This window comes from Microtus oregoni, unplaced genomic scaffold (genome assembly GCF_018167655.1).
Source record: "Microtus oregoni isolate MIOR12 unplaced genomic scaffold, Mior012 000009F_ref0000495, whole genome shotgun sequence".
In the NCBI taxonomy this organism is placed as follows: Eukaryota; Metazoa; Chordata; class Mammalia; order Rodentia; family Cricetidae; genus Microtus; species Microtus oregoni.
Window position 1 is genome coordinate 56,666,070 of NW_024543068.1, and position 22,951 is coordinate 56,689,020.

At 38.7% G+C, this 22,951-nt stretch overlaps 1 protein-coding gene across 2 annotated transcripts in view; it reads right to left on the reverse strand.

The window, feature by feature from the left end:
• The window catches only part of Cog5 (component of oligomeric golgi complex 5), a 235,607-nt gene that overhangs the window by 53,723 nt on the left and 158,933 nt on the right, over positions 1-22,951 (reverse strand). For both annotated transcript variants that reach the window (XM_041657980.1, XM_041657978.1), the window contains 4 exons: positions 22,749-22,830; positions 8,834-9,038; positions 3,630-3,791; positions 1,115-1,214 (listed from right to left, as the gene is read on the reverse strand). In XM_041657980.1, coding sequence (XP_041513914.1) covers positions 1,115-1,214; positions 3,630-3,791; positions 8,834-9,038; positions 22,749-22,830 — 549 coding nt within the window. The remainder of the gene's footprint in view (positions 1-1,114; positions 1,215-3,629; positions 3,792-8,833; positions 9,039-22,748; positions 22,831-22,951) is intronic.

The following is a 22,951-nucleotide window of genomic DNA, read 5'->3' on the forward strand; positions in this document are numbered from 1 at the left end:
GATCCGAGTAGAAGGAAAGAACACACTTGTGACTTTCACATGCACACCACGGCATGCATGCACATGCGCACTTGAAGCCATGCACACATATACAAACAAACCAATAACTATCATTTCAAAGTAAAAAATGACATGTGTCAAAATTTAAAACTAGGATCGCAGAAACAGTGTTATTTACTGGAAAGAAACAGTAACTTCAGGTTTTAGTAATATGCTTTAAAATAAATGTTATTTATAATTTTATTTAATGATTAGGCTTCCTTTAGCCAACCGAATGGAAGTTGAAAAGTAAAACTATTTCGGACAGAGAAAGAATTCTATTAAAATATTTTATTAGTCTTCACTGTTGGTTAGGGAGGATCAAGAGATTTCAGGTCATAGATTGTCACTAATAGTACATAATCGATCATTAATTAACACAGTTTCCATTTTCAAAGCCTTTTGCCATTATTACATTAATTTAAACTATATATTTTTATGACTACTGCCTCCTTCCCACCCCTCAACTTGTCCTCAACAAGAAGGAAAGTCAGCTCTAGGAAGGGCCTGCTCTGGCTTCTCACGTTTATGCCCTGCTGGGGCCACCTCGTAGGGACTTCTTTCCTGGGACCTGAGTAGCTACACTAAATTCTACTGGATACAACATCAGATTTTATTTTATTTATGATGATAAACCATATTTGTGTGTGTGTGTGTGTTTTAAACTATGAATATCTATAAGTAAGCCTTGAAAGAAAAATTAGTCATCTCATTGCCTACCAATAGCTACTGTGTCTCTGTATGGCTTTTTCAATAAACAAAGTTTGGAAAAAATAAGGATGCCTCTAATTTATGTCAAAATTACAAGAACAAATGAATAGAAAATAGCACCATATTAGCAAACACAATTTGGAACTGAAAGTAGGAACTTCATAACATAATTATCATTGTGGGTCAGTCCATGTAAATTACTTAGCATGCTACTCTAAATATTATTACGAAACCAACTAGAACAACTCATTTAAATACAAATGGATTACTTAATTGTTTTATTACTTATAGTCATTCAAAAAGTTTATAACTAGAACTTTTTAGCCAAATCATTAAAATGTATAAATAAAGATACACTACTTACAAGCTGCTCTGATTTCACACCATATAGCTGTATGGTCTTGGCCACGTTTTTTGACACAGCTAATGTGAGGTTTGCATCAACAGCAGCCACATTGAGTTCACTAGAGAAAACAAAAGCAGATTTCAGTTTTTAGCACACAATTCTTCAACAATTAATGAGCACCTCAAAACCTGAAGCCCAATGAGGGACATGCTGAATCTTTATATAGATTTTGCTGATTGCTTCCAGGAATTGGTTATGATGTTTCATTTTTCTCCCTAAATTTAGCAGTAGGAAAAGGGCTTTGAGATGGCTTTGTTAATGATCAGTTTCACATTAATAAAAGCAAGCCACGTGTGGGTTCAATCTGTGATTAAGGAGTAATTGTGAACAGATTTAAAGCGGCGCTCTTGTTACTACTGATAAGGGCAATTAGAGCACTGCCTGCACAGACATCTGCAAGGAAGTGACAGCTCTTGAATGGAATGATGACCTTGGGGGAACACAGGCTAAACATACAAATTACATATGACACATAAGGACACTTGGGTTCTGTACAAACTAGGCCAGTTAATTCTGCTTTGTAGAGAATAACTTTAAATATATGGACAGCACAGAAGTGTAATTTTCACATTTAAACTTTCAGATTGTTAAATATTTCTGTCACATTCATTGCCGACTTCAACAGTGAGCTGGCAGGACAGCTGATGTGACTGTAGAAACAAAGAGGGTATTTTTCCAAAACCATGAGTTAAAAATCTCATGAAATCATGAAAGAAATGCATCATCTCTGCAGTGGATGAAATTTTGGCACTTGCTAGATTAACTTTGTAAAGAAGCTAATGAATCCACAAGACCCTGGCTGGCTTAAGTACTTGGGAGGCAGAGGCAAGCAGATCTCTATGAGCTGGAGGTCAGTTTGGTCTATAGGAAGAGTTCTAGGACAGTTAAGGCTATATAGAGACCCTGACTCGGTATCTATACACCCAGCACAATGCGCTTTCCCACAGCCCTCAGACTGCGGCCTTTGCACTCTAGTAACGCTGGCATAAGCGCCCTTCTTCATCCCTACATGTCACCCTTGACGCTCAACCTCCCTAGCATTTACAGAACTAGGTACAGAGACCAAGTTGAATATAGCACCTGGCCCACAAGTACACCATAAAGGTACAAAATGCTAAGGTGAGAAGCATACAGTCAAGACTATCAAGGCCAAGTCCATGGCGAGAAGTATAGGGCAGTTCAAGTATTGAACCAGCACATGTACAGCTGCAGATACTCATATAAGTATGACTTCTGTAAAGTGCTGTCTTCAAATGAAAGAACGTAAACAATTCTACCTCATGGTCCTAGATTGCCCAGCCACTCACTATTTTATTCCTCAAGATGTCAATCATGAAAGTACAGACTGTCTGTTATGACAACTTGTCAGCTAGGGCAGGGACTGGAGTTCTAACCAGTAATCTGATTGTAATACCTCTGAAGCCACAGCATAACTACATTTGTCTGCAAGTACTGAAGAAACAGCTCTGCTGGATGCCGTCCCATTTTAATTTAAAAGCTATTCACATTCATTGGGCACGCGTATGGTAGTGAACTTTATCTTGTGGAATATTACTTTAACTATGTAAAGATGTGTTGCATTTGTTTAATTATGTAAAGATGTGTTGCTGTTTTACCTTGCCTGCCTAAGGCACTTGACCGATCTAATAAAAAGAAGAACAGTCAATAGCTAGGCAGCAGAGGGATAGGCGGGGCTGTCAGCCAGCCAGACACAGAGTACAACATGTAAAGTGAAGGGAGGTCCAACAACTCCTGAGGCAAAACGTAGGGGAAAAGAAACGGGTTAAATTAAGTTATAAGTTAGTGGAATAAGCATTAAGAAAAGGCTGAGCATTTATAATTAATATGTCTCCATGTCATGATTTGGGAGCTGGTTGGTGGCCCAAAAGACAGCCTGCTACATCAAACAAAATAATTAATCCTGTTTCTGTCATAAAGTGCTTTCTGGGTTTCTGGGATAAAACCTCTATGCATGTCTGAGATTTTCAGTTTGTACGATTATTTTATGTTTTCCTATATAATACTAGGAAGTTCATAGAGTACGAATAGCTAAATTAATTTTATTTTGCTAAGTTACAAAGTAATTATAACATGATTTTCTTTTGTGTGTGTAATTTTTCAAGACAGGGTTTCTCTGTGTAGCTTTGGAGCCTGTCCTGGAAATAGCTCTGTAGACCAAGCTGGTCTTGAACTCACAGTAATCCACCTGCCTCTGACTCATAAGTGCTGGGATTAAATGTGTTTGTCACCAACACTGGGCCACAACAGATGGTTTCTGCACTCTACACACTGTATCTATATTTAAATGGTTTTATTAATTGGAATCTCAAGCACTATGTGAATGCTCAATCATTATAAAACTCAATTTAATTGAAAGCCTAATTACTTGAGTAATTTGAGGTAAATTTAAAGTGTACTGCCACTGGTAATCATGGCAGTCAGCCTGGCATGCTGTTATATAAGAAATACATACCTTGTTATGGTTTTAATGATGCCATCGAGCTCATCAGAGGAAGGAGGGTTACGCCCACCAGGGGGAAAAACCAAGTTGATGGGATCGAAGAGTCTCGATAGGGATTTTGAGAGATAAGCAGCCTCATAGGGTTGCAGTGAATCTTTCAAAGCCTTTTCTGGACTGTGAAAATAAAATATTTTAAAAGGTAAGTAACAGTTATAAACTATAGTTATAAATACATTTCAAAATATATCTCCAATGAATGTAACTACTAACAAGAATTTGTTTTAAAAAGATATAAGCACTTTTATAAGTGAGCATCTATAAAAACTACATAAGCATTTTAGGTGTAAATCTTAGCTATGTAGTATAGCATGCACCATCACTTACTGGATTGGCCGATCCCCGAAACTAACAGAACACTGCAAGAGCCTATTAATTCTATCCTATTTATAGACCATCAGAGCATACCCAAGAGAGGCAGCCAGCAGATTCCTCTCCCATTAGCTCAACCCTTTTTATTCACAGGTGTTATCATGAATACCAAAACCTACAGACTTAGGGAAGGATACAGAGGTAGGCCTTCAACAGTTTCCACTCTTGGGATACCAGCAAGAATGAAAGAAAAATGAAGAAATACTCGTCAAAGTCCTATAATAGCATAAATGTTCTTGAGCAGAGTTCTCATTTGTTTCACAGTATTCTCCACAAAATAAAACTTCTGCTTACCAAACCCTCTCTTATTCTTTTCTGGCCCCAGCACTTCCTACAGGATCCCATAGCAGCCAATGGCTGGATTTTACAGTGCTCTTTCAATTACTAGCAGAAGCCTTTCACCGTTATTAAACTGCTTTACTCCCACGATTAACTGCTGTCTTTTCACATCCCCTGCTTATCATCCCTTAACCAACCTTTCCGCTCTCTTCTTTGTCTTACACGCTAACCTTGAGAATATCTGACCTCTCTGTGGACAGCAACAGCCTCCCTGTCTCACCTTGTCGACCCACAAGCCTAGAGGTCAGACTGCTCTTGGCTCCTGACACGCAATTCCACAGTTATCTCTTCATGCTTTCTCGTTTAGTGAGTATCTCACTCAACACATATTTACTGGAACAGGTACCAGGCAGTTTGATAAGTGGTGAGAAGACAAAAATAAATAGTCCTTTACAGTCTAGTGAAAAGGGGGCAGGGGAAAGTTGGGTATAAATGTGACTTTCTATGTGTCCCACCATTTCTTACCTCTTCTCTTCCTACAAATATCACTTAATCTTTATAATCTGCCAAGTATTTCATGTACTTGGCAATTCTGCAATGTGCTTGGTTAAAAGACAGTACACTGTCCTTGTAAGGTTCACGAGCTAACAGAAAATACATAAAAAGTCAAACATCAGGATGGACAGGCAACATGAGGTGATTAAGAACCCAGAGGAGCTGGGTTCAACTCTCAGCACCCACACGGCAGCTCACAACTTCTTTAGCTCCGGTTTCAAGGGGTCCAATGCCCTTTTCTTGCCTCCATGGGTACTAGGCATGTAGATGGCACACAGAAATACATTTGATCAGAACATTCGGACACACATTTTTTTTAACTAAGTCATGAGCTCAGTATAGAATGGCGGTAGTAGGTGGAGAAGAAAATGAAAGTGAGATATCAGGGAGAAAGCAAATGCCATTGACCATTCGACAATGCGCAGTATCAAGAGGCCTGAAGCCCACCCCACAGCTCCACCACTGTAGTCTCACTGACCAAAACCGACGACTATAACTTTCCTCAACTGGCAAGTTCTATTTTATTTTATTTACAATTTGTTTGTCTTCCACATGACAATCCTATTTATTATTTTAATCTAAGAAGTAGATTTAATTTATTTTAAAATAATAAAAGTTTTCAGAAAAATATAATGTATCTCTTTGTTTTCCACTAAAAAGAGCTTTATTAAAATATATTTACATATTATGCATTTCATTTTCTTAACATCTAAGCTTAATAATTGTATATTTAAAATCCCTGCAATCATCAGTCAGCACAATTAATCAATAGCTCAGTGAGTATTGGTAGTTCTTGTAGAGGACCTGAGTTGATTTCCCAACACCTACATGATGGCTCCCAAACATCTATAATTACAGTTACAGGGGAGTCAACATATGATTCCATAGCCACAAGGTATGCATACATAAATGCAGGTATTCATACACATAAAATAAATAAATTTAGAAAAATAGAAAAAGAAGCTGGCAAGGTGGGACACACTTTTAATCCCAGCACTTGGGAGGCAGAGAATCTGAATTTGAATCCATCCTGCTCTATAGCCAGAGCTCCAGGACAGGCAGGGCTACACAGAGAATCCCTGTCTCTAAGGTACCCCCAAACCTTGTCTATCACCCACCTCAACCAACACACATACATACATACTTCACGCCCAGCTCTGTATGACCACTAAGCTACATTTAATTTCCTTGGGTATCTTTATTCTATATCTTTATATGAATGGTGGGTATGCTTTACCATTGGTTTCTTTCATTTAGCATGATGCAGTTTTTCAAAGTTTACCCATGTTCTCAATTTTTCATTGACACATATTAGTGCTTCATTTCCTTTTATGAATAAACAATGTTCATTGATGGATAAAGCTTTTTATTTATGAATAAAACTCTTCATTTATCGATATTGCAATGAATATTTAGGTTACTTCCATCTTTTAGCTCATAGCATTTGCATATAAATTTTATGTATTTATGTATTTATTTATTTGGTTTTTCAAGGACTGAGTTTTTCTGTGTAACAGCCCTGGCTATCCTGGAACTAGCTCTTGTAAACCAGGCTGACCTCGAATTCACAGACAGCCACCTGCCTCTGCCTCCCAAGTGCTGGGATCGAAGGTGTGCACCACCACCATACAGCTATATACAAATTTTGGTGTGAACATGTCTTTTTTTCTCCTGGTTACAGACCTAAGAATGAAAATAATGGTCATATAAAAATGGTTTGTTTAATAGTTTGAGGAAACGCCAAGCAACTACATTCTTTTCATCCTCCCCCTTCTCCTTATTTTTTAAAAAACTTATTTACTGAGTGCTCTTAAATTCTGATCCACCTCTCCAGCCCCAAACTACTTTTCAAAGTCCTATGTCATTTCAGGTTTCCAAGAGCAGCATATAATGGCTCTTGTTTCTCGACATACTTGCTAATGTGATCTGCTACCTCTCTCTGACTATTAGCATCCCAGTCGACATGAAATAGAAGTCTCTGAGGTTTGGCTTATTTGCCTTTTCTTACTTGATGATTAGTCTCTTTTTATGTATTTTTAAGCCATCAATGTTTTTGGGAGATATGTCAATTTTAATCCTTTTAATTGGATAATGTATTTTCATTATTGAATTGAAAATATTCTTTGTGTAGTCTAAACACAAGCCAGATTTCAGATATAATCACAAATATTTTCTACTGTTGGTGATCTTGAGGCAGTCATACATACACATACACACACACATACATATTCTTTCGCTGCTTAGACTTTCAATATCATACCTAAGAATATTTTACCATATCTCAAATCATATTACATTCTCCTATAACAATACTTTTATACATGAAAAAATTTTAAGGATTTATGCTGTCTATGTTTTGTTTGCATGTATGTGTGTATGTATATATACACATATATGTATGTATGTATGCATGCATGCATGCACGCACATAGTGTGTGTGTGTGTGTGTGTGTGTGTGTGTCTATGACTGGTACCCACAAACTTCAGAAGAAGGTATCAGGTCCTCTGAAACTGGAGTTACAAATGGTTATGAACCACCACCATGTGGGTACTGCAAACTGAACTTGGGTCCTTTGTGAGCAATAAATGTTCAGAACTGCTAAGCCATCTATTTAACCCTAATGCTGTACATTTAAGACTTTCATCCACTTTTAGTTCATTTTTGTATACAGTCAGAAAAAGGTCCAGCTTCATTTTTTGCATATGACTAAAGATTGTTATTTATCAACGACTACTCTTTCTGTGTTAAATGGTCATTATACTCCTTTTTAAAATCAAATTAACAAACAAGGCGCCTCTTTCTTTTTCTCTCTTAGACAGGGCTTCTTTATATAGCTTTGGTTGTCCTAGAACATGCTCTTGCTCTGTAGACCACGTTGGCCTAGAACTCACAGAGATCCACCTGTCTCTGCCTACCAAGTGATGGGTTGTTTCTCTCAGGTGCCATAATGATGAAAGCATAGACTATACAGACACCTTGACTAGCAAAAAGTACAAAATCATAATTCTATCTTCTGAAGATAAAGTATCATTCCCGCCGGTTTGTGCTACATCCATTACTTTCCTAGTACATATGCAAGGACTGAATATAAAGCTAAGCCAGAAATACAATGATATTGAATATGGTATTTTATGTCACTTCTTTGTCAATGTTTTATTAAATTTCTGTAGCTTCGTCTCCTCTTGCACCACATTTTGGCTACTCCGCCTTTTATCCCAGAACAGCCATGGAGAAGACAACCTACTATTTCAGCCTAACCTGGCTATGTACCTCATTAGTCAGTACCAGCAGACATAACTAGCCGTTCTAGGAAAGACACTGAAAGAGAAACAAGCAGCTAACATTACCCAGAACTTACCCATCGGCTTTTCTAACTAAGTGACAAGACTCCATTGCTACTTCAGTCAGTGTTGTGAAAATAAACAGGATTTTAGAATTGGAGAAAAGTTAATCACTTAATCTGGTACTCACACAGAAATGTGAAATCTTTATCAGTTTTTGTGGAAAGCTGGCAGGGTAGAATTCATAGACACAATATATTGGTTTCCAATGAAGTTCTTGAAGATGGTTACAAAATATGTGCTTTGTGGAAACTGAAGGGATTTTCTGGGATAGATCTAACCGTACTTAGTGTTTTCTAAAGCACTGTCTGAGGAACTACCCCAGCCTAAGATTTATTTCCCTGACAGTTTCAGAACACACCAGATCAACTCAAAGACAAAGACTGCATTTGCTTATCACCCAGTTTCTCACTACACAGCGTAGTGTTAAACTTCAAAACCCATTTTGGCAGAAGATACAATGTTTAGTCTCAGTACAAGATTTGCAAAACACACCAGTCACCCAATTGACTTAGCAACGTAATATATCCTCAAGTCCCAATTATAAGGAAATAGAAAACAAAATTAATAAAATGCCAATGACCCATTCAATCATACTAAATAAAACATACTCATAGTCTGGCTTTTTCAGCATGAACATGTCTTGTCTATCGTCTTCCATGTGTGGGAGGTCAACATAGAGATCAGCAATTCCACTTGTACTGAAATTTCCTTGGGTATTTTGACTGTACTGCTGAAGACGCTTCCATAAGTCATTATAAAGACGTAATAATTTAGGGTATTCACCTTCAAATGCCTGTTTCAAAAACATAGAAGCTGCCAAGAAAAATATGTATTAGATAAATCATAAGGCAATAAGAAGTAATAAAACAATACTTGCTTTGCACATGAATATGTAACAGACCAATACCAAAGAATAAGCTAAAGACATGTTCCAAGGACACCTTTAAAAATGATACCAATAATTTGTTGCACTTGGCACAAAGACTCTATACTCTAAAATGCCATCGATATTAAAAACAGACAAAATTCGGGTCAGGATGTGGTGATGCATGCCTTTAATCACAGCACTTGGCAGGCAGATGCAGGTGGATCTCTGAGTTTGAAGCCAGCCTGGTCTGAAGAGCAAGTTCCAGGACAGCCAGGGTCATGAAGAGAAACACTGTCACAAAAAAACCAAACAGAAAAACATGACAATTTTAATTGAATATATCCTTCTCTTGAAAATTGATAAAAATTAGAAAAATCGGATATACTCTTTCTTTTTAAAAATAATGTATTTATTTGTATTTATGTACATTGGTGTTTTGTCTGCATATATGTCTGTGTGAGGATGTCAGATGCCATGGAACTGGATTACAGACAGTTGTGAGCTGCAATGTGGGTGCTAGAAATTGAACCCAGGTCCTCTGGAGAGCAGTTGGTGCTCTTAACAGCTGAGTCATCTCTCCAGGCCTACTATTTCTGCCTTAAACAGTGTCTATCTAAGTCTGTTGGAATGTTTTGATACCAAAACCTAAGACACTAAAGGGAAACAAATGAAAAGAGCAACATTTCTTGGGGCTGGAGAAATGGCTCAGCAGTTAAGAGCACTGACCGTTCTTCCAGAGGAACCGGGTTCAATCCCCAGCACCCAAATGGCTGGCTTCTCACAGATGTCCATAACTCCAGTTCCAGGGATTCTGACACCCTCACACAGACATACATGTGGACAAAACACCAGTGAACACAAAATAAAAATAAATTTGAAAAAACAGTAATATTTCTCATGAACGTAGGTACAAACATTAAAACTAAAAATCTTCCAACTCTAATCCAGCAACATTTAAAGAGAATGCAGCATGATTGAGGAGAATTATTCCAGGAATTAATCACTAGTTTTAACATTTTAGAAACAGTCAGTGTTACTCATCATACTAACAAACTTCCAAGAAAAATCAGATTATCTTTTAATAGAAGAAAAATATTTGGAAAAATAAAAGCCCTAACATTTACTTCTGACAACAATTCTAAGGAAGTGGAGTCTGAAATGGATGCCCACATCGGAAGAGGAGTCTAGAAACTTGCAGTGGAATCAGCAGTATCAGAGCAGTAGTGGAAAACAGGCTTCCAGATTAGATTGGAGAAGGAGGCAGTATATCAGAGGCAGTGTAGGATTATCACAAAAGATATAACTTTCTGGGGGAAACTTGCCTTTCCATGGGTCAGATATGATATGAAACCCCCAGTCATGATCACTAAAAGGAATCACAGAGAATCTAAAGCAAAGCATCTTTTCCTGACTAGGTACTGCTGTGATTATAACAAAGCAAGCCTGGAGTAGGAAAATGTATCCCAACATATCTGACAAAGCATTTATTGATGTGGGAGTGATTCCTTATTAATAAAGAAACTGCCTAGACCCATTTGATAGGCCAAACCTTAGGTAGGCGGAGAAAACAGAACGGAATGCTGGGAGAAAGAAGCTGAATCAGTAAGTCGCCATGATTCTCCCGCTCCAGGCAAATAAGGACTAGAAAACACTAAACATCTTCAGTAAATTGTCAAAAGTAAATTAAACCTACAATGAACACAATTGTATTAATTGTTCAAATGTCTTTAAAAATAAACAAAATGAGTGACTATATAAAATGTTGAAAAGATAAAAATAAAACTCTCAAACACATTGTTACAAAGAAAAAAAAAAAGCCCAGACTACTATACCTAGTAAAGCTTTCATTCACCATCGATGGAGAAAACAAGATATTCCATGACAAAAACAAATCTAAACAATACATATCCACAAACCCAGCCTTACAGAAAGTACTAGAAGAAAAACCTCAACCCAAGGAAGCTAACTACACCCACAACCCCCACCCCCACCACCAGCATAACCCAAAGAAGGGAAACACACACCACACTACTGCCGAAAAATAACCGGAGTTAACAACCACTGATCAATAATATTGCTTACTATCAATGAACTCAATTTGCCTATAAAAAGATACAGGCTAAGAGAATGGATATGAAAACAGGATCCAGCCTTCTGCTTTTTACAAGAAACACACCTCAACCTCAAAGACAGACACTACCTCAGAGTAAAGGGTTGGGAATAGGTTTTGCAATCAAATGAACCTAAAAAACAAATGGGTGTAGCTATCCTAATATCTAACAAAATTGATTTCAAACTAAAATCAGTCAGAAGAGATGGAAAAGGACACTTTATACTCATAACAGGAACAATTCATCAAGATGAAATCTCAGTCCTGAACATCTATGCCCCAAATACAAGAGCACCAACATATGTAAAAGAAACATTACTAGAACTCAAATCACACATTAAACACCACACACTAATAGTAGGAGACTTCAACACTCCTCACTCGCAAATGGAGAGGTCAACCAGACAGAAACTTAACAGAGAAAGAAGAGAACTAACAGATGTAATGAATCAAATGGATTTAACAGACATATATAGAACATTTCACCCAAACAGGAAAGTATATACCTTCTTTTCAGCACCTCATGGAACCTTCTCAAAAATTGATCACATCCACAGATTAAAAAAAAAAAAATTGGACTCCTTGCCAACTAATGTACCTTCCCAGTGATGGCTCTCCTGGTGCCGAGATCTGATCTCCGTGCCCAATGATGGCTCTCCCCAATGCTGGCTCTCCTGGCACCCAGATCAGGTCTCCGTGCTGGTTGGGTAGCTCTTAAACAAAGCGCCTACCTTGCTTGGTGCAGGCAGGCTATAGAAACAAAGGAACGCCCGCCCGTTTGGTTGCCCCTTGGATTCGGACCCAGTGCCCAGACAGGCTGGGCTGGGTGATGTTATGTGCCAAAAGAGGGCACGGGGGCCAAAGTGGGGAGGTTTCTGGATGCAAGCTGGGTGGGATAGGAAGAAAGAGGCAGTATGCAGGGAGTAGAGGCCCTGCAGAGAGCCCAAGAATGACTTCTCGAATTTTGCATGCAAATGGATGGAAATAGAAAACACTATACTGAGTGAGGTAACCCAGACCCAAAAAGATGAACATGGGATGTACTCACTCATAATTGGTTTCTAGCCATAAATAAGGGTCACGGAGTCTACAATTGGTGAACCTAAAGAAGCTAAGTAAGAAGGTGAACCCAAGGAAAAACATATAGTTATCCTCTTGGCAATGGGAAGTAGACAAAATTGCCGGGGAGAAAATTGGGAGCTTAGGAGTGGGGTGGGATGGGGGTAAGGGGAGATGGGGAGAGAAAAGGGAGAAGGGGAGGATGGGGGGAACTTGGGGAAAAAGGATGATTGGGATAAAGGAAGGTTGGATAGGGGAGCACGGAAGCACAATTCTTAGTTAAGGGAGCCACCTTAGGGTTGGCAAGAGACTTGAACCTAGAGTGGCTCCCAGGAGCCCAAGGCGATGTCCCCAGTTAGTGCCTTGGGCAGCTGAGGATAGGGAACCTGAAATGACCCTATCCTATAGCAATACTGACGAATATCTCGCATATCACCATAGAACCTTCATCTGGTGATGGATGGAGATAGAGACAGAGACCCACACTGGAGCACTGGACTGAGCTCCCAAGGTCCCAATGAGGAGCAGAAGGAGGGAGAACATGAGCAAAGAAGTCGGGACCACGAGGGGTGCACCCACCCACTGAGACAGTGGGGCTGATCTATTGGGAGCTCACCAAGGCCAGCTGGACTGTGACTGAAAAAGCATGGGATAAAACCGGACTCTCTGAACATGGCGAACAATGAGGGCTGATGAGAAGCCAAGGACAATGGCACGGGGTTTTGATCCTACTTAATGTGCTGGCTTTGTGGGAGCCTAGCCAGTTTGGGTGTTCACCTTCCTAGATATGGACGGAGGGGGGAGGACCTTGGACTTTCCACAGGGCAGGGAACCCTGACTACTCTTTGGACTGGAGAGGGAGGGGGAGAGGAGTAGGGGGAAGGGGAGAAGGGTGGGAGGAGGGTGAGGGAAATGGGAGGCTGGGAGGAGGCGGAAACTTGTTTTTTTTCTCCTTTTCTCAATAAAAAAAAAAAAAGAAAAAAAATTGGAATAACCACCTGTGTCTTACCGGATCACCAGGGATTAAAATTAGAATTTAACAACAATACTAATCTGAGAAAGCTTACAAACTCATGGAAATTGAACAGTCAACTACTGAACCACCTCTGGTTCAAGGAAGAAATACAGAAAAAAATTAAAGTCCTCCTTGAATTCAACGAAAATGAATGCACAACACATTCAAACCTATGGGACACTATGAAAGCAGTACTAAGAGGAAAGTTCATAGCACTAAGTGCCCATATAAAGAAACTGGAGAAAGTCACATTTCTGACTTAACAGCCCACCTGAAAGCTCTAGAACAAAAAGAAGCAGACTCACCGAGGAGGAGTAGAAGACAGGAAATAATCAAACAGAGGGCTGAAATCAACAAAATAGAAACAAAGAAAACAATACAAAGAGTCAATGAAACAAAGAGCTGGTTCTTTGAGAAGATGAAGAAGACTGACAAACCCTTATCCAAACTAATCAAAGGGGAGAGAGAAAACATCCAAAGTAACAAAGTCAGAAATGAAAAAGGGACATAACAACAGACCCTGAGGAAATTCAGAGAATCATTAGGTTATACTACAAAAACCTGTACTTCACAAAATTGGAAAATGTAGAAGAAATGGACTATTTTTTAGATAGATACCATATACCAAAATTAAATCAAGACCAGGTGAGCAATTTAAATAGACCTATAAACTGCAAGGAGATAAAAGCTGTCATCAACCCCCCCCCCCAAAAAAAAAGCCCAGGGTCGGATGGTTTTACTGCAGAATTCTATCAGAACTTCCAAGAAGAGTTAATACCTATACTTCTCAAAGTGTTCCACATACTAGAAACAGATGAGACATTTCCAACACTTTTTATGAGGCTATAGTTATCCTGATACCAAAATCATACAAAGACTCAACCAAGAAAGAGAATTACAGACCAATCTCACTAATGAACATCAATGTAGAAATTCTCAATAAAATGCTGGCAAACTGAATCGAAGAACACATAAAAAAAATCATTCATCATGATCAAGTAGGCTTTATCCCAGAGATGCAGGGATGGTTCAACATATGAAAATCTATCAATGTAATCCATCATATAAATATATAAGTGACTCCAAAAACTCTACCAAAGTACTCCTACAACTGATAAAACCTTCAGTGATGTGGCAGGTGACAAGATCAACTCAAAAAAATTAGAAGCCCTCCTGTACACAAATGGTTAAGAAGCTGAAAGAGAAATCAGAGAAACATCACCTTTCACAATAGCCACAAATAACATAAATATCTTGGGGTAACACTAACCAAGAAAGTGAAAGACCTATTTGACAAGAACTTTAAGTCTTGGAAGATAGAAATTGAAGAAGATACCAGAAAATGGAAAGATCTCCCATGCTCTTGGATAGGAAGGATCAACATAGTAAAAATGGCAATCTTACCAAAAGCAATCTATGGATTCAATGCAATCCTCATCAAAATCCCAACACAATTCTTTACAGATCTTGAAAGAACAATAATCAACTTCATATGGAAAAATAAAAAACCCAGGATTGCCAAAACAATCCTGTACAATAAAGGAACTGCCGGAGGCATTATCATCCCTGACATCAAGCTCTATTATAGAGCTACAATAATGAGAACAGCTTGGTATTGGCATAAAAACAGAGACATTGATAAATGGAATCAAATTGAAGACCTGATATTAATCCATACACCTATGAACACCTATAAACCTGATTTTTGTCAAAGAAACTAAAATTATACAATGCAAAAAAGAAAGCACCTTCAACAAATGGTGTTGGCATAACTGGATATCAACATGTAGAAGAAAGAAAATAGATCCATATCTATCAGCATGCACAAAACTCAAGTCCAAATGGATTAAAGACCTCAATATAAATCCAACCACACTGAACCTAAAAGAAGAGAAAGTGGGAAGTAGTCTTCAATGCATGGGCACAGGAGACCACTTCCTAAATATAATCCCACTAGCAGAGACACTAAGAGCACTAAGAGCAACAATAAATAAATGGGATCCCCTGAAGCTGAGAAGCTTCTGTAAAGCAAAGGACACAGTCAGTAAGACAAAAAGGCAGCCTAATGAATGGGGAAGACTTTTACCAACCCTACATCACACAAAGGACTGATCTCCAAGATATATAAAAAACTCAAGAAATTAGACAGTAAAATTCTAAATAACTCAATTTTAAAAAAATGTGATATTGAACTAAACAGAGAATGCTCAACAGAAGAATTTCAAATGGCCAAAAGACACTTAAGGAAATGTTCAACTTCCTTAGCTATCAGGGAAATGCAAATCAAAACAACTCTGAGATACCATCTTACACCTGTCAGAATGGCTAAGATCAAAACCACCAATGATAGCTTATGTTGGAAAGAATGTATAGTAAGGGGAACACTCATCCATTGCTGGTGGAAATGCAATCTTGTATAACCACTTTGGAAATCAGTGTGGCGGTTTCTTAGAAAATTGGGAATCAACCTATAACAGGATTTAGCAATACCACTCTTGGGAATATATCCAAAAGATGCTCAATCATACTACAAAAGCATTTGTTCAACTATGTTCATAGCAGAACTATTTGTAATAGCCAGAACCTGGAAACAACCTAGATGCCCCTCAACTGAAGAATGTATAAAGAAAGTGTGGCACATCTACACATTAGAGTACTACTCAGCGGTAAAAAACAATGACACCTTGAATTTTGCATGTAAATCTTTGGAATTAGAAAACACTATCCTGAGTGAGGTAACCCAGACCCAAAATGAATATGGCATGTACTCACTCATAAGTGGATACTTGGCATAAACAAAGGGCATCAAGCCTATAGTTCAGGATCCTAGAGAAACTGAGTAATAAGGTGAACTCCCCAAAAAACCACATATAGACCCATCTGGGGGTTGGAGACAGACAGGGTGGCCTGACAGGATTGGGAGCATGGGAGCTGGTGGGGGTGGGGTAAAAGGAGGGAGAGAGAGGGAAGAGGAGGGGAGAAGGGAAGGTTGAGGAGAACTTGAGGGAAAGGGATGGTCAAGATGGAGGGCGGACAGATACGAGAGCCAGGAGAGAGATATCCTGAGTGGGGGAGCAGAGAGTTCTATATCTGGAATGGCAGGCAGCATGAAGAGACTGTGAGCCACCTAGTTTGAGCTTCTGAGAAGTCTAAGTCCATTCCCCTAGTGACATACTTTCTCCAATGAAGCCACACCTACTCCAACAAGCCCACACCTTCTCTAATAGTGCTATCACTATGAACCTATGGAAGCTTTTATTCAAACCACCATATAAGACTTGAGGCTGTGCCTGGATTTCACCCTTCACACACACACACACACACACACACACACACACACACACACCATAACATTATCTTAAAAAAAAAAACCTATGGTAAAATGCTTTAATTCCAATAATGAAAAGGCTAAAAAGTACTTTAAATGAAAATGAGGTTACTCTTGCTGTGTGTGTGTGTGTGTGTGTGTGTGAGAGAGAGAGAGAGAGAGAGAGAGAGAGAGAGAGAGAGAGACCTTAACTTTTAAGAACTATAGTGTTTACATAAAGTCAAATATGTATATGGAACATCAAAAGTAGAAGTGAAGTGAAAGTGTCTAGGGGAATAAAGGAAGACTAATAAAAGGCAGCTGAGAGTAGACAAAAAACGTAGGAGGATAGGGAGAATGTTATCAAGTTATATATATAGCCGGGCGGTGGTGGCGCACACCTTTAATCCCAGCACTCGGGAGGCAGAGGCAGGAGGATCTCTGTGAGTTCGAGACCAGCCTGGTCTACAAGGGCTAGTTCCAGGACAGGCTCCAAAACCACAGAGAAACCCTGTCTCAAATAACCAAAAAAAAAAAAGATATATATCAAGATATATTGTATACTTATATAAATGTCCAGATGCAACATAGGACCACATACAATGAGCACATACCAAAAAAAAAAAAAAAGAAAATGTGAAAATGCATCACTTAGCTTCACTGCCATCCTAATGTTTGTGATTCTGTTACGATAAGGTATAGTGTGGTCTAGACTGTCTATAGACTCCTCATCATCTTACTGACTCCTCTCAACTACTCTAATATTAAAAAAAGACAAAGCAAACTGAACAAAGTACTTATAATTATATACTTTATTTGTGCTAATTACTGTAAGATTTGATTTTGTTTTTTAAAGTCAGGGTCTCTCTCACTATGTGACCCTAGCTGACCTCACAGAAACCTACCTGTATCTGCCTCCAGAGGGCTGGGATTAAAGGTGTACATCATTAACCTGGCCATCGTGATGATTAAGAGTCAAATCTTGGAAGACCAGCCTATGCTGTTAGCCATTTCTCTAACCACCATTCCCTCATCCATTTTTTCAATACTAAGTTCTCTGGAAAGGGTACAGAATCTTCCCCCATGCCTCCCTCCCTGTCTGACAGTATTTAATGAATCTCTGCTGTGGGCGACTGAGGACGCCACCTCCAAGAAGAGCACTCCTTGTCTTATGAGGCTTACATTCAGGTGGTGGGAGTCAGACTTGGCAGGTAAATTATTAATATGGACTATGGAGGAAAATAAAGCATATTTATTTATGGCATATTCTGATGAAGTCTAAAATGAGAAAAAGAAATTCTGTTTCTATTTCAAATGGTTCATAATGATAGTGTTCATTTCTTTCTGTTGGAATTTAAAAATATAATTCATAACCCAACAGGTTGCTGAATCAATATTATTAATCTGAAATCTGGAAACCACAAGAGAAAAGAATAGACAAAAGGTTTAGGAACTATATTTTGGAAATATTCATGACCCACAGAAAATTACTAGGACTTGATATATAAATTAATTTTATCTTCATCGTTATAGGGTTAGTCTTTAACTTTTTGACTAAAGTAATTTAAATTTATTGTCTGTCAAATCCATGAATTATACTTTCTAGTAGAATATTTTTGTTAGCATGAACATGCATAATCAGAAAGAACATGTTCCTAACTAGGAAAACTTCCCCTTAGATACCTTCTGCCAAAATATTACTTAGACAATCTGTTACATTATCTGTAATCTTCAGCTCTGCAGATGGCTGCATCCCTTAACATTGCCTGCCTAGAATCTGAAGCAGCACCGTGACATACCACAGGGACTGTGCATGCTATAAAAATGAAAGATGGTTCATAATCAACTTACTTCGGAGTTCTCCCCATGGAAGTTATTAAAGTAATAATGATATCAAAGATATGAACTATAAAATGTGAAATATTAACAAGAATCTCTAACATGATTATATTTCCTCTCAGTAGCTTCTTTGACTCACAAACAGATGGACTTAAGAGGTAAGCACTGAAAAACACACACTGAACTTGGCAATTAGGAAGTAGGTCACTGGTAACTTTAATGAGAACAATTTCAACAGAATGGTGGAAAATAGTCAGACCTATTAGTTTCCCCTGGTTGAGAAATCAACAGAATGAACATGAAGACAAAAAAGAAATCACTCTCATGAGAAACATAGACAAGATGATAAAAGGAGAACAAACAGTAACTAAAGAGCACTCTTCTTTCAGTTTTGATTAGATTTCCAACGCAGAAGGGAAAGTACCAACATGTTGATAAGTGTTTTCTCAAAACCAAATTGAGCAAGAGTAAATGCACAACTAGAAAAGAAGGAAACTCTATGTAGCTGTAGGTCAAGGAGAGGAACCAGGGCTCCACTTTGAAAGAAAAGTATCAGAATCTGAGTTTCTTCGTGAGACACTGCCTTGCCTCCAGAGGTCTGATTACTCAGAGTGAGCAAAATGAGGAAAAGTAGGATAGATGGCAAGTCCCAAGATCTATAATGGTTAGAGAAAGTAAGACAGGCAAAGATGAGAATCTCTCTCTCTCTCTCTCTCTCTCTCTCTCTCTCTCTCTCTCTGTGTGTGTGTGTGTGTGTGTCTGTCTGTCTGTCTGTCCTCTCTCTCTTACACACACACACACCAACAGTATCATTATCATTGCTTTTTAATATAGCATGAGGGCCTGCTGGTTGGGGTTTCTGTCCTGCCCAGACCACCGAAGAAGCAGGATGTGACCTGCCCCGCTGAAAAAGGTACTGAGCCATGTGGCTAACATAGATAAGAATAATATAAGTTATAGAACTAATACGAAGCCTGAGCTAATGGGTCAATCAGTTTATATCTAATGCAGACTCTGTGTGTGATTTTCTTGGGGGCTTACCAGCTGTAGGAACTGGGCAGGACAGAAACCCCAACAAGCAACCCCTCATGTTACATTTGAAACTAAATTAGGAGTCCCGTGAGATGGCTCAACAGGAAAAGGAACTTGTTGCCAAACTTGGAGATCTATGCTTGGTACCCAAGACATGGCAAGAGAGAACTAGCCACGACACTCACACAAGGCATACTTTGAACTTCACATAAAGTACATTGGTGTGTATGTACACACACATGCACAGGCATGCACAAATAAATAAATGTAATAAAAGTTAACAAGTAATACAGTCATGGTGGTAATAAAACTAGATTAGGGACTTATGTTTCTGATTGATCAAGATGATACAAAAGGGCAAGACTGATCCTCCTATATGAAGTACAGAAATGATGCAATCTATGAAACAATGGTTTCCAAGACATTTCACATTACAGAACAAATGATATGATCTCTGAGAGACAAGAAACATAGGCTACCTGAATATTTACTTTTGGAAGGAATTTCCAGCCATAGCAAAGGGAAGGGGCAACAGACCAGCATATCAGATCATGGAAGGATGTACCAGAGAGGGGAGAGGTACTCAAGAGACCAACAAAGGGTTCGCCCAGAGAATGAGGCAAAACTCTTATCAGCATTTGTATTATGAAACCCCTAGCAGGATAAACAGCCACCCCAAACATTAGAGGGAAAATATCTATTCACCATGTAGACTGAGAATAAATAATTCCTGTTCCAGAAAGCCTGGCTAGGACCTCCATAGTAAACTTTTAGTATGTGGAAAGGTGCTAGCAGTTCTGCCTCAGTAGCAGGAAATAGCAAGTCCTAGATTAATCATTGTTCCAATTTTGCTAAAAAAACAAACAAACAAAAAAACTTAAAACAAGACCCCACAGATTCAATCTGTATCTGAGTAGTTGCAACAGACGGCAAGAGTATTTAAAGGCAGCAAAGGCAACCAGCACCAAGCAAGGTGGGACTCAGTGTCTGATACACAAGAGAAATATGCTTGTACCAAAAAGTAGGAAAATATAATCTACAAAGAGAAGGCAGTCTAGCCAAATAACTGGGAGTAAGAGTAACATATCAGTGCCAAACAGGGTACTGCTAGACAGCCCTGCTGCCTAGAGCACCAACTCCTTGTGTGGGGAGGGTGAGCTGAGGTGAATTTACCTTATGGAACTGTTGTTATACAATTTCCATGAGAAAAATGTGCTGAGCCAGTCAGTAATCAACAATATTCTAAAATGTATGAGTTTAAGACTTTTCCAAAAAAACAAATATATTGTGTTTAAAAGGTTTAAGATTTTCCTGTATGCTAAAGGCTCTGGAGGAGTAGATATCATTCTGAAAAAATTATTAACAGATAAATTATGGCCAGGATGATGATGCAATGAGTAAAGGGGCTTGCCCTATGAGACTGATGTCTTGAGTTTAATTCCAGGAACCCACATAGAAGATGGAGAAAATCAACTTCCAAAAGTTGTTCTTGGAGTTCCAGATGTGTGTCATGGAATGCTTATATCAGAACGTTTATGCATATAAAATAAAATAAAAAGTTAAAAAAACAAAAGACTGACGAAAGGAAAAGAACCTGTCTACTACAACCCTGTATTTTAAATAACTTGTAAAAAGGTAATAGAGTACATTTTTGATATTTGACAATGATAGCGGTCAAGATAAAAACTCAGACAGTATTTATTTTCTCTTCCTAGAATGATGATCTTGCCAAGGAGCCTCAGAGGTGATAAACTCTTACACATCTCTCTCTTCTTTAATCAATTACTTTATTAGTTTTACATCCTAGCCACAGTCCCCCCCTACCACCCCCTCATTTCACTCCCCCTCCATTTCTGTTCAGGAAAGGGCAGGTCTTCATGAGTATCAACAAAGCATGGTATATCAAGTTGCAGTCCATGCAATAAGACTGAGCAAGGTGAGCCACTATGAGAGAGGTAGGGCTCCAAAAGCCAGTAAAAACGTCAGAGACAGCACCTGTTCCCATGTTAGGAGTCCCACAAGAGGACCAAGCTATACAACTGTCACATATATGGAAAGTGTGTGGGTCAATCCCATGCAGGCTTCCTGTTGTCGGTTCCGCGTTCATGAGCCCGACTCCAGCTTAGCTGACTCTGTGAGTTTCCTTGCGGCATCCTGCACCCCTGTGCCACCCTCTCCTGCAGGATTCCCGAGCTCTGCTAATATTTGATGCATCTGTTTCTATCAGTTGGTTCACATATTTCACTCTTCCTAGCTACTCTGCCATAGTTCAAAGTCATCCTGAGTTCTATATTGAGGTCCTGTCTAAAAGAAATAAAAACAACAAGAAAAGTTATGTGAATCCTAATTTTTTTCTTTAAGTTTATTTCATTATTATTGTATGTATACCGTCAGGGCTGGGGAGTGCATTCCACAGTGTGCATGTGGGTATCAGAGGACAACTCTGAGGAGACAGTTCTTGCTACCTACCTTTTTTTTTTTTAAAAAAAAAAAAGCAATGCACTTTATTTAGCTCATCACTGCACACAAAATCATGCAAGATTTCTCTACCTTTCTATGAATCCTGTAATAAAGCTTAGATCACCAAACTAGAGTGGCAAGTGCCTTTACCTGCTGAGCCGTCTGATAGGCCCGAGTGAATCAGATTCTAAGGGTCAACTTGTGATGCACAATTCAGATCTCTTTATTTATATCAAATCTTAATTTTTACATCTTCATTTAAAAAATAATTCACTCTAATAAAGAATTAACTAAAACTTTAGCATCAATTGCTTTATACTATCCACACAGGAAATGTTCAGTCCAATTAAGAATATTCTAAACTGGGTGGTAGTGGTTCATGCCTTTAATCCCAGGGAGGAAGAGGTAGGCAGATCTCTGTGAGTTCAAGGCCAGCCTGGACTACAGAGTGAGATCCAGGACAGCTAGGGCAACACAACACAGTGAAACCCTGTCTGAAAAAATTAAAAAAAAAAAAAAGTCTAACAGAAATGACAGGAGGGTTATGTTTGTTTGTTTGTTTGGTTGGTTTGGTTTTTCAAAACAGAGTGTTTCTGTGTAACAGTCCTGGGTGTTCTAAAACTCGCCTTCTAGATAGAACTGGCTTTTAACCCACAGAGATCTAGCTGTCTCTGCCTTTCCAGGGCTGGGATTAAAGGCATGCACCACCGCCACCCAGTCAGGAGTGGTAGAATAATAAAAAATTGTTTTATAAAACAATACAGCAAAAGTTTAACATCAAATTTTAAGGCAACTGAACATCTGAAATGAACCCAAAAGGAAGGTAAACTTACAGTTTGTTGCTGCATGGAAGTGAGAAGTAAGTGCCTGGGTAACTGTACTCCAAAACATGTACAAAATTTCAGGCTGTCCATCCTGTGAGCAAATACACAAACAGGAAAACACTGTTTATTTCAAGATGTGCAACAAAGGCAGGAGAGACACCCACAGTTACGAGCACTGGCTGCCCTCTCCTCATCTGTAAGATGCGCTGGCA